Genomic DNA, 12,410 nt, shown 5'->3' with positions numbered 1-12,410 from the left:
CAGAGCGTACAGTACGAGGGGCCAGAGACACTGATGATACACAACACCTGTGGCCATGTCTGTTTGATCCTTGCCCTTAATCAGGAGGGTAGTGTTGTTGTGTGAACTATGTGGATTCTGGGTCACAATATGCCTGTTTTGTGCTCAGCAAAGAAATATTACCTGCATTAAGTCATGACTGAAACAGATCTGCTGAATGCACATATAGGTGCACCTTTGGTTTCTATCATTGTACACAGGAAAATTATTCCAAAACTGAAACTTCTGCACATCAAATAATGCTGTTGTTTTTAGTTTATGTATAAATACACACACTCAAAGCACTGTTTAAGATTTTTATGACGGATAGATGGAAAATTCAGGGAAAAGGTTTCCAAAATTCTGGAAATGTTGGGACGTTTTTAAAATTTTAATTGAATGAAAACAAACCAAATGACTGTCAAATCACATGAGCCAATATTTTATTTGCGGTGAAACATATAGAATATGACACGTGTTTAAACTAGTACTGTCAAATGATTAATCGTATCCAAAATAAAAGTGTATATTTATTATGAATATATAGACACATATACAGCATATATTTAGAAAAAATTTACATGTATTTACAGGTCAATATTTATATTCATATAATTTTTTAATTAAAATATTTAATACATGATGTCAAACAAACCTCGGGCCCTCAGGAGACACTGCATCACTCTTCGGCATGATTCTGTCATTGACATTACTAAAAGCGGCCAGTAATACTTCTAGAAACCACTGTCGGTAGACACAAGCTGCCATGCCATGTGCAGATGCCCACTAAAGCTCTATAATGCAAAAAGGAAGCCATATGTGAACATGGCCCCGTCATGCCCTGTGAGCCAGGGCTCATTTAAAATGGGATTGTTTCAAAGTAGAAACGTTTTCTATGGTCAGATGAGTCCAAATTTGACATTTTTGTTGGAAATCATGGATGCCGTGTCTTCTGGTATAAAGAGGATGGAGACCTTCCAGCCTGTTTTCAGCGTTCAGTTAAAAAGCCATCTGATGATATGGGGGTGCATACAGTATGGACAGCTTGCATGTTTTAGAAGGCACTATAAATGTTAAAGGATATATAAAGGTTTGAGAGCAACATATGCTCCCCTCCAGATGACGTCTGTTTCAGGGAAGGCCTTGTTTATTTCAGCAGGACGATGCAAAACCGCATACTGCAGCTATTATAACAGCATGGCTTCGTAGTAAAAGAGTCTGTGTCCTTTCACCTATAGAGAAGATTTGACGTAAAGAAAGAAAATAGAAGTAACAGAATCTTTGAAAAGAAGTGCATTTGTGTGTGTGAACAACACTTGTTAGTACAGTATAAAAGAGAGCTTGATAATTTCAATTCAGCCCAAAAAAGAGAATTACTGTAAATATTATGTATATGAAGTATTAGAATGTGAAATAAAGTAGCTCCTTATCCGATAAAGGCAGTTAAATATATACAATATGGGATCTCTCAGTTGTTGTATTGTGACTGTGTCAGAAAGACCTGTTCTCACCTATGGGTAAATGATTTTAGACTTAGCCAACCCTGTGTCCTTACACACACCAACACAAGTTGCTTCTAATCAAAGAAATCTGAATGACCATCTCTTTAGCTACTTAAGGATCTTAATCTTATTATCTCACTATCCTATGTAGGTATTCACATCATTATAACACTCTCAAGGGTTTGAAGCTGATGAATCAAGTTTTATGCGAATAACAAGAAAGAGAGGCCTTTCAGGGTTGAGTTTAAAGTATAAGTGAATAAAACCGAGTACGTCTTGATAAAAAAAAGCTATTAAACATGGATGAATTCTGTGTATTATTAAAACAGTCTTGTTCCCAGTTTCCCAGTTTCAGCACAAACCCGCATGAAGCTTATGTATTTGACCATATAAAGGACCCTCTGTTTGTGGTTCTATTACAGGTGTTTTCTTATACAAAAATAGTTCTAGTCCCATATACACCCATCTAAAAAAAGCAAGGAGGACCATATTTGCTCTTGGTTTCTAAACCGAGCTCTGAATAATGAACTTAATGCCCAAAAAAGATAGAGTGCTTCTAAAATTGGGAGCCAGTCCTGGTTGTGTTCAGTCATATGTGCAGTATAAGCAATCGTCTGCAGAGGAGGTCACAAACACACTCCAATGTTTTGATGACCACAGCATTTATATATCGGAACAAACTCCTTTCTTTACTTTCTTACAGAATACAGGAGTCAATTCGGAAATTTTAAGTAACAATACCAGTTTACACTGGTAGTTTATACCCAGCCTATAGAGAACTAGATTTAGCTGTTGTGTGTATATGTCCTGAGAATGTTTATTAGGCCTCAGAAGACCTTGTGACACAGTTTACCATACTGAAGAGAAAGTGAGAGTGTCTCATGAGGATAACTACCGTCCTTAAGGCATCCAACATAGGAGCAACGGAGTATGTAATATGGATATATTTTCAGAGTGTGCATCAGTTTCTTAGTTTTGAAGGCCCTTAACCTAGTTTCAGTGAAAGATGAGTGAAGAGACCCTGACACTTTTCTAGGTTGAACGTATACAGGGAGACAGCAGCCTTGGTCCTGTCTCATAACTGCGTTACTAGCTCAAACCCAAATTGATCATGTCTCGTGTTCTAGCTGAGAGCTATGATTGATCTAAACTTGCTATGGCAGTGTGCATTCAATTGACATTTTACATCATGTGTCAACCAGAGAGGCTAGATACAGTGTAGCAGACTTTTTTGACTGCTAAACATGCACACTGTTTTGGAAACTGATTTTTGAAAATTTAAAATCAAACTTTTATTTTTGTCAACATATTTATGTGGATATAATATATAAACTAAAATATATGTATATATGTGTGCTTCACATACCAGCATTTGTTTTTTTAAGTTAAAACTTGTTTGTTTCATACCCAATAGTCTATAATATTTCAGTATTGTGGCACCATCAAAAGAGGTTACATGATAAAGACATGCAGTGGGCCTGAAAAACTTGTCTATACGCTATTCATAGTCTAAAACCAGAACAAAGAGCACCACCAGTGTAATAAAATTTGACCTTGCCAACTGAAGACACTCAAAAAAGAAGATAACACATTAGGTACAGTCTTTGTCCACCTGACAGGGGACATTCATTGCAGAAAAAATTATATTCCTTCTTCAGCTTACTGACGCCAGTCAGAATGACTGAAGCTTTGATTCTAAAGCCATTTTGGAAAATTTTGCAGATATAAGGTTAAAGCCAGTCGCTCAATAGCATCCCTGTCACATTTGTCCCTTTAGTGGAATATATTTATACTACAACCTTATCCTGATTGTTATCCAAGTAATCTCAGAAGGATTGCCTACTAATTGGACTTGGTTAAGTCTTGTAATATCCTACTTTATTTTTGACCTTTGTAGGTTTCATTACTCTCTTAACAAGCAAAAAGTATAAGAAATAAATAACATTTAAGCACACATTAAGGAAATACCATGTCTTTGTACTGTGATAAATTAATACTATAGTAAAATATCTGACTCTCTCTCTCTCTCTCTCTCTCTCTCTCTCTCTCTCTCTCTCTCTCTCTCTCTCTCTCTCTCTCTCTCTATATATATATATATATAAAACATGATAACATGAACATGAAGTCAACTAAGCCTAGGTTTTTTCGTTTCTCTTTCACAAAAAAACAGTACGAATTGCATCATTAAACAAAAAGGAACAAAATACAAATGTAAGAAAAACACCTAAATTAGTAAGAAATATAAGATAACCATTAGTCTTTAAGGTACGTCTTACTCTAAATAAATATAATTATTTACTGCCAGAAGAATTGTTTTTTATTTAATTTTCGAAAAACACATTGACAACCAGTATACTGACGCAGTTAAAAGTCCTCGTGACTCTTTTTGTTTTAACTTTTATTTTGACAACATGACGTCACGTTGTGGACCAGGAACTACTTTCCACTCGAGCAGCGCTTGACACTGGTGATCGCCTGCTTGTATGCCCTTGTTAGCCACGCAGCTAACCTAAGTACCCTATTTGGAAAGATGCATTGAATTTTATTTCAGAAAGCAATCTGATAGACACGTATATTTGCCATTAGTTGCTAATAGCAGGATGTTACGAGCCGGAAGTGTAGTTACCTGGTAAGTATAGCGACACGTTTGCAGCAGCTAAGTTAATGAATTTAACGCAGATACGGTAACGTTAGACTGGAAACTAGATTAATTGATGCATTAATATAAAGTGGCTTACCACATCTCTGATATACGTACAGCAGTCTGCATTTATACATGTGAACTGTGGTGATTAGCTCTTAATGAATACTACTAGCTGGTCTCGTTTCTTGACACTTGACAGGTTACACTACTAAATGATATCGACACCACCCAAAAAGCTGAAATCACTTTTGCATTAGCTAGATTTTTAACAGATATTCTACATCGATGTCATATGAATGGCCTTAACAGTATAGTATTAGCTGTCTAATTTGACATATTCGTTCCCCCAATTTAGCGCTTTATCGTTAGCCCTTAGAAAACTGCTTTAGGAACCACGAACTGTCCGGAGTTCTTTTATTTGCGTTCATGCTTAAACATTTATTTATAATCATTTAAGATAACCTTAAGGCATTTGGTGGTTTATTAACACAGCTGTCAAAAGTGGGACCTTGTGTTTTGAGGTCTGTTTTGAGGTCTTGCGTGCATAGCGCGTCTGACAGAAACATGCCAACATTTGCTGATTTTTAAATAGCTTTACATAGCATATTTTATATTCTTTTTTCATTAAATGTCTACATCTATATTTTACTTAATCTGTGTTTTACAGAAAACTCTACAGCAGCTAACAACAGCGTTATACCACGTGAACTACTTTTGTTTTAGCTAGCTATCACAAGCTATTCTCAGAGTTAAAGAAAAAAAGAACACATTTTAACATTACAAGGCTTAAATATGTTTCATTTGTCAAAATTGGCACTTTATTTTTTAATACATGCTGTGGTTTTGCGTGCAACATTTGTCAGAAAGCAGGAGACCTGGAAATATTTTAAATATTTTTTAACAGTAATATATTTTTGTGTCACAGTCATTAATATTAACTTCTTAATAAGTTTTAACCCATATTAATTCATAACATCTTTAAATTGAAACACTTTTGATAGTAAACAGTGGCAGTTTTTGTGAGTTCTCTACCAATCCATACTGCTTTTCAATTAAGACTAAATTCTTCAAGTATTAATGTGTATCTTATGTATGACTCATAAGTGTGTAAACGTGACCGAGTGATCTCATTCTCCTTCTCTTCTCAGCATTGCCTGCAAGAATCTGCTTCCCTCCAGAATGGGGGTGAAGTTCAGAGTTCCTCTGCAGAAACTGCACCCGCTCTCCCGTGCCATCCATCACCGCTACTCAGCTAACAGCAATCCTCAAAGACCACCTCACTGCTCAGCTGCCCGCCATTACACGTCTCTTTCCAGGCTCCCTATGCGTCCTCCCAAATCCCGATCAGGAGGCCACGGCTATCAACAGCACCGGTCCTTCTGGGTAGCCCGTCTTGCTGCCAGACTGCTGAAACTGAGGTACATCTTGCTGGGCTCAGCAGTTGGAGGTGGATATACAGCAAAAAAGGTATGTTTGAGTGTGACTAACCTCAAGGTCATTTTACTTGCAAATTGCAGAGTCAACAATAATGTTGAATCCGATTTTGAACTATTTGGGTGAGCTATTTGTCTGACTTTTTATTGCCACATGACTTTACGTTTAATTGACTTATAGTATTTATAGTATAGTCATCAAATCAGGTAAATGATCACTAGTGAATGTGTCCTGTCTGTTTTGTTTGATTCCAGACTTACGATGAATGGAAGGATATGCTTCCTGATATGAGCCAATACACATGGATTGTGCCAGACTTTGTTTGGGAGCTGAGTGAAAACATTGACTTAGGTAAGTAATTCAGAGAGGTAACAATATGCCTGTGCAGCAGTTGCAAGTTATTTGGTGTTGTTGACTTTCTAATGGTATGAATGTTATTTCTGTGTCCCTGAATAAAGACAAGCTAGCCAGCGCTTTGCCTGAATTAGAAGAGATAGCCAAACTACTACCTGATATGGAAAAGATCGGAGAGAACTTCACCTTCCTGAAGAGCCTCCTCTCTAGTGGTAAGCAGTGTCCTTTACATGCACCTCTTGATAAACATGAATGGAGCACAGGGGGAACAACTGTTAAATTAAACTTTAATGATTCAATAAAAATATGTATTGCTGCTCAAATTGTTGTGGTCAGAGAAAAAAAAAGAAAAAGAAATTATTCAGTGAGGTTGCATTAAATTGATCAAAAGTGTCATTACAGGCATTTAACATGTAACAGTTTATTTAAAAACAATTCATGAAAATAAAGCAGCAATACTGTTTTTCAACAGGCCAGTATTAGTTGAGATAATTGTACTTTGTAGTCTCAGGAATAAGTTAGAATTTAAAATATAAATTGAAATAGAAAATAATTATTTTTAATTGTAATAATGTTACAATATTTTGCATGATCTGTTTGATCAAATAAATCGAGCTTTGATGAGAATAAGGTTCTTCAAAAAACATTTTTTTTAACCAACCTTAAACTTTTGAATGGTTGTATAAATGCATACATTTTTGGTAATAAAAAGGGGGGGGGGCATATTACCAAACACCCTCTTTATTAGTAAATGTGGGCCTGTGTCTCTCTTCAGTTTGTTGTGCATTATCTGCTTTGATTCCAAAAACCCAAAAAACTTAATGCACTGCAGTGTTATTTTTTTTAAATGTCAGTTTATGTGTGTTTGAATGTTAAGATTTACTAAGTTATTAAATCTAACCTTGGGGTCTTGTCATTTCTATCAACTGAATGAGTTTGAATATTCTGCACATTCTGTTTTAAAACATTTGATCATTGCTTAAAATCGCTTTCATATATGCATAATCAGCCTCTTGCTAATGATAATTTGATCGAAGGTTATTCTCATACAGTGCTGACACTGCTCATCTGCTATAATCCCAATCCAGAGTGCAATGGAATGATCTCTTCACGCTTTTTCTACAGTCTTTATTTTATTTTCATTTCATTTGTTCCTCTTGTTCCTCCCTCCTCCTCTCCCTCCCTTCACGTTCTTCACAGGTTTGGGTAGTGAAGTCAATGGAGCTTCTGGTCTGCGTCTGTTATTAGGTGTGTAAACGCCTCGCTTGGCGTGCCTGATTCCTCCTGCGCTGCTGCACTGACGTAGAATGGATTTAAGTTGGTGGGGTGTGCGCCTCTAAGGATGGACCAGCAATACCCCTTTATCAAAGGAAAAATCTCTTAAATATCATAATAATGTTATCGGTCAGCTGCTGCTCAATTTGAATACAACTTAAGCCTGCTGTTTACATTAGCTTTCAAAAGTTTGGGGTTGGTAAGTTTTCATTGTCTTGTGATCTTTCAGAAGTCATTATAATACCCTAATTTGGTTCCAAAGGAACATTTATTATCACAAATCGAAAACGAATGCAATGCTTAGATTTTCTGGTATACTATGCTATACTGTTCCTCAGCATTTTCCGATGAATAAAAAGTTCTAAGGAGGATAACAATGGAAACGTTCCTACTGTCGAACGATTGAATACATCTTTTATAATTAAATGTATTCATAAAAAAATCTTACTGACCACAAACCTTTTAATGCTAGTGTATATTTACTTTAGATTACAAAAACTACATTTAGACTATAAAGACTCAAGTGTTAATTAGTTTGACTTTTTAATTATTGCGCTAAGATAAAATTGGATGCTAAAGCATTCAGTTAACATGGGTCAGTTACAGATGCGGATCCAGACACTAACAGCATCTGTAAATGTGTGATTACTCTGATTTTAATTGTGTTGCCACTTGGTCCCTTGACTTCACCTTCTCTTAAGATATTGTGGGCCATTCCCTGTGTTTGTCTCTTTCTCTCTTTCCTTCGTCATGACTAATTTATCCTATATGTCTGGTATTCTTACAGCTCAAGAGTTTTGAAAAGTATACTTACCGAATATCTAATCTGATTTTTTTCTTAGCAAGGAGTGATTGTTTAGACCCGCGTCTCATATAATGTTCATGTTTTCTGTAACAAATTGCACATATTTTCTCATCACCACACAACAAACTATATCGTGTTCTATTATACGGTTTTCTAAAAGTGTGTGTATATTGTCTACAAACTTTATCAAGCACATTTGCGCCATTTACTTTTCAAACCTTTGAGTTTCTTTGGGATGTGGTGACAAAATGTAATTATGCAAGCTAATAATACGCTTTTGCATGCAAATCTTTTTATTGTCACTTGACCTGCAATTCTTATTTTTTAAATGTGCCAATTCTAAATGCTGAATTTGTGTTTCAAGAAGAGGAAGAATTTGCATTTTTTTTTTTTTTCTTCCAGAAACCACAGGTGAATCAACCCTGAGAGCAACAGATGTCCCACCAACATCTGCAGCCATGTCTGACAGCAGTGATAAACAGTTTAAGAAGGTAAATGAGTGTTTTTTTTTTAATGCTTAAGCCTGAACATGATGTCCAGTATGATGATCATTTTCATCCATTATAATAATTGAAGCAGGTTAAAGGGTTAGTTCACTCAAAAATGAAAATTAGTCTGTATGTATCTGACTTTTTTCTTTTAGACTAATTCAGTCAGAGTTTTATTAAAACCTCTAAGCCTGTCCTTGGGCCTAAATGGGTGTTTGCTGCATATACTTCGGAAGACGTTATATAAAGTAAACGCATCTGTAATAAAACATCCCTCACGTGTCTCCAGGAGGTGAAAAAATATCTCCTGTTATGAATCCATGCGTTTTTGTGAGATAACTAACCATATTTCAAATGTAAAATTTAAATTAAATAAAAAACAAAAACAAAAGAGGACTGTTTTTTTTAACGTTCCATTCCAATGGAAGTGAGAGAAAAGTGTTTATTACATTTGAAATATGAGTATTTTTCTTTGAAAAATGCATAGATTCACAACAGGAGGGCTTTATTCACCTCCCAGAGGCACTTTTTATTACTTATGCACACGCTTTATTTAACAGCTTTTGGGCTTTATTTAACGCCGACCCACCACAATGATGGTGCTTATAAGTGCTACAACAATTTTTTTTCTATATAATTCTGAATGGATTCGTGTGAAAAAAGTCACATACATCTAGGATGCTTCCAAAGGTGATTTTCATTTTTGAGTGCATTAGCCCTTTAGGTTTCTTTGCCTTCATTTTTCTGCTTAGCTGTGTTGCTTGGGCTTTTTTCAGCATTAACTAAGTTGCTAACTGCTGTACATTTGTTTTGACAATTTACTTCAAAACCCAGACACCACTGGTCAACGGCTATAGTGCACTTTTATAGTCCTGCTAAATACAGACACTGTTTTATTCTCTTGTTGCAATTGGCTAATGCTGAAGTGAAGCTGCTTTTTATAAACTGCCCTCCACCACATCAAATGAAAATACGCCTGGCCGAAATGTATGTGGACCATCATACTGGAACAGAAAATTTAGTTCATATAGTCCACCTGTGTTTTTGCTCTGCTATACTCTGCTATTTTACCGCTTTTTGATGTTTTCAAAGAATTGTCTCAGTGCACACTATAGGACAGATGAGCATAAAGTCTATTATATGATGTATCACAGCAGTAGGTTCATGTACAGTATTTGGTTCTGCAACTGCATTAAAACTCTTGATGCAGGAAATACATTTGTTTTTTTCAGCTACACGTTTGTCTGTCATTATCATTACACTTTTAAATAATATTGCTTCTCTGAGAGCAATTTACTTTTATGTTTGATGTCAGTTTTGTTTTTTTGTTGTTGTCTCCCCCACATTTTCAAAAATTCCTCATTATTTTCGGTCAAACGCATTTCAGTTTAAAGTAGCGCTAGTTGACATTTTTCATATTAGCATATTTTATTAGCTTGAAAGAAGATCTAGACTACATACTGTTTTCAGAAGTAGTAATGACAGTTAGAATTTTACATTTCTATTTAGCAAAGATTCATTCAATTGATTAAACATGACAGTAAAGATGTTTAGAATTCAAAAAGACTTTGAATAAATACACTTCTTTTCACCTTTCTACTCATCAAGGAACCATAAATGCGAAATCATGGTTTGATATAATGTACGTAAATAACGTAAGACAAAATTATGAAAACAAATTAAGAAGCAGCATGTTTTTGAAAGACATCTCTTATAATGTTTGCTCATTTCAGCTTGAGGCTCTGCACTGCTCTGCAACTAAATTTCTCATTGTACTTCAATTTCCCGCTTTCGTTAATAGCAGTAGTTTTATGTGATCCTAATTAATCTATTAAAAGCTATTAGAATTGCCTTTATTGCAGTTATAGCAGCTTGAAAGTACTGACTGTGAGTGCAGGTCTTGAATGTGATTCAGCGTTATTAGAATTGAATAAATGATTGCAATTCCCTCTGATCTTCGCAGTTCAAATCTTCCTCCTGCCTTTTGCTTAGAGACCCCTTATAGTTGCCTCTTATGCTATTCAAGATTTTCGGTTTATCATATTCAAAACTATACTGTATTACCAAGAGCAGTATATTAAATCGAGGCGGACCATTTCCCAAAAGCTCTGCCTCCTATTAGTTGGTAAGCAGGTTGATTGACTGCCCGTGTCTGTCACTGTGCCGTCCCTCAGCAGGGGCTGCTCAGCGAGCTCATTCTCATTCAGCAGCAGATCCAGCAACATGAGGAGGAGATGCGGCGGGCGGCAGCCAATAATGCTCCGCCTCCGCCGCGTGAACCCAGTCCCAGCCCGGCCCCGAACCCCAGCCCCTCGCAGTCCAAACGCAAGGTGAAGGTCCACTCCCCCACCACCCCTCTGATGCCGTGGCTCTCATGCCAGTCTTTAACAGCTCAACACCATTCTTTTGTAGCTGGTTCATGCCTTTAAAAGCATATATACAATTTTTTACATTTAGCAATAAGTTTTCCCAAATTATTCATTAGCTGAATATAAAAAAATACGAACGGTGGAGGTATTAACGACTGATGTGAGAGAACTACAGCTTCAATATACTCTAGATACAAACCAAATAAGTAGCTCCACCCATCCAAGATATTTGTAATTTGCGACTCCAATATAGGCGCCTTTTGGAATGATCATGTCCTAAGCAAGAGCTTAATCTGCACTTATGTATCAATTTGAGTTTCTATATGGCTACGTGAATTTTTTTTCTCACATTTTACTGTGACCTTATTCCAAACCATAGCTTGGGGTCCAAAGTCTGAGACCACTAGATATTTATTTATTTATTTATTTATTTATTGATTGGGGATAATGTGGCAGGTTGGGTTTAAAATATAAATAAAAACTAAATAAAAAAAAGAGTTGCCAAGTCCATGTAAGCAAAGCTTCGTAAGTGCCTTTAGATTTGTTGTTTTGGGCTTTCCTCATAAAGTGATCCAGTAGATGGAGCTAAATAGGCAGGTTCAGGTTGCTATATTTTGACATTTGTTGTATTTTTTTCAAGATCTGTCAGCGCTAATGAGTCAAAGTGTACCCTGCTGTGATTTCTTGCTTCACACATACGGAAAAGATAACTCCTTAATGTGCATTTAAATAAAATGATTAACAACTAGTTGTTCAGTTTAGCTCTGTATACACTGTAAATCACTGCAAGAGTCGGTTCGGATGTGAAATACCGTTGTCACACATATCGTAGCAAAATGCCAAAACAGCATTTTGTGAGTCTCAGACTTTTGAACCTCAAAGGCATCTGGCATAGACTTGAAATTCTTTTGATTTTTTTAACAATCAGATTAATTGCAACAGTACAGTGACGTTCTTCATTTTATTCAAGCAGCTTTAAAAGCATTTTCTAAGTGAAACCTGTATGATTTCATACTTTTTGCGCTAAGCCCAGACTCGATCCAATCTGCCTCGCTCATGTAAACCCATTTCTTTACACAGTTCCACGTATACAGTTAACATTCACTGCATGGAGTGGTCTGCGGTCTTGCCACATGGAGTGCAATGCACTATGCTCCAGCTGTTGGCTGGCAAAAATAACCTGCATAACACCAGAACTAATTACATTTGCACATAGGCAAAATACATTTTATTTAACAACAAACAAAGACCATTTCAAATCACACACCCTGGCTTTTTTATGTAGATGTGTGTTTTTGTGTTTGATGTTTTCCTTTGTGTCCTTCTCTCCTCAAATCATTCACTGCTTTTCTGTGATTTGGTACTCAACAATTGCATTGCAGGTGCCGGCCAAGAAATGATTGAGTGCTCTTGATGCATCCTTCACAAATCATTTTTTGAAGTGTGGTGATCTCCATAAATAATAAATGATTAATTAAATGCTTGAAAATCCTGGAAGGGAAATATCTTCTTTTTTGCATT

The 12,410-nt window shown here is 36.1% G+C and overlaps 1 protein-coding gene across 10 annotated transcripts in view; it reads left to right on the top strand.

Annotated features, from left to right (window-relative positions):
* The first annotated feature begins 3,941 nt into the window (after positions 1 to 3,941).
* opa1 (OPA1 mitochondrial dynamin like GTPase) overlaps positions 3,942 to 12,410 on the top strand; it is a 30,393-nt gene continuing 21,924 nt past the window's right edge. For 2 of the 10 annotated variants that reach the window (XR_006251188.1, XR_006251187.1), the window contains exons 1-7: positions 3,942 to 4,149; positions 5,313 to 5,631; positions 5,853 to 5,949; positions 6,057 to 6,164; positions 7,153 to 7,200; positions 8,435 to 8,523; positions 10,695 to 10,850. Coding sequence is in view for 8 of the 10 variants with exons in the window: in XM_043241928.1 (XP_043097863.1) it covers positions 4,121 to 4,149; positions 5,313 to 5,631; positions 5,853 to 5,949; positions 6,057 to 6,164; positions 7,153 to 7,200; positions 8,435 to 8,523; positions 10,695 to 10,850 (846 nt within the window). In the remaining 2 variants the exon portion in view is untranslated. Of the gene's footprint in view, positions 4,150 to 5,312; positions 5,632 to 5,850; positions 5,950 to 6,056; positions 6,165 to 7,152; positions 7,201 to 8,434; positions 8,524 to 10,694; positions 10,851 to 12,410 lie in introns of those variants that run through there. The other 8 variants (XM_043241928.1, XM_043241927.1, XM_043241929.1 and 5 more) reach the window with 7 other exon arrangements.

This window comes from Puntigrus tetrazona, chromosome 6 (genome assembly GCF_018831695.1).
Source record: "Puntigrus tetrazona isolate hp1 chromosome 6, ASM1883169v1, whole genome shotgun sequence".
NCBI lineage: Eukaryota > Metazoa > Chordata > Actinopteri > Cypriniformes > Cyprinidae > Puntigrus > Puntigrus tetrazona.
The sequence above is the reverse complement of the archived record's forward strand: the minus strand, read 5'-3'. Positions and strand labels throughout refer to the sequence as shown.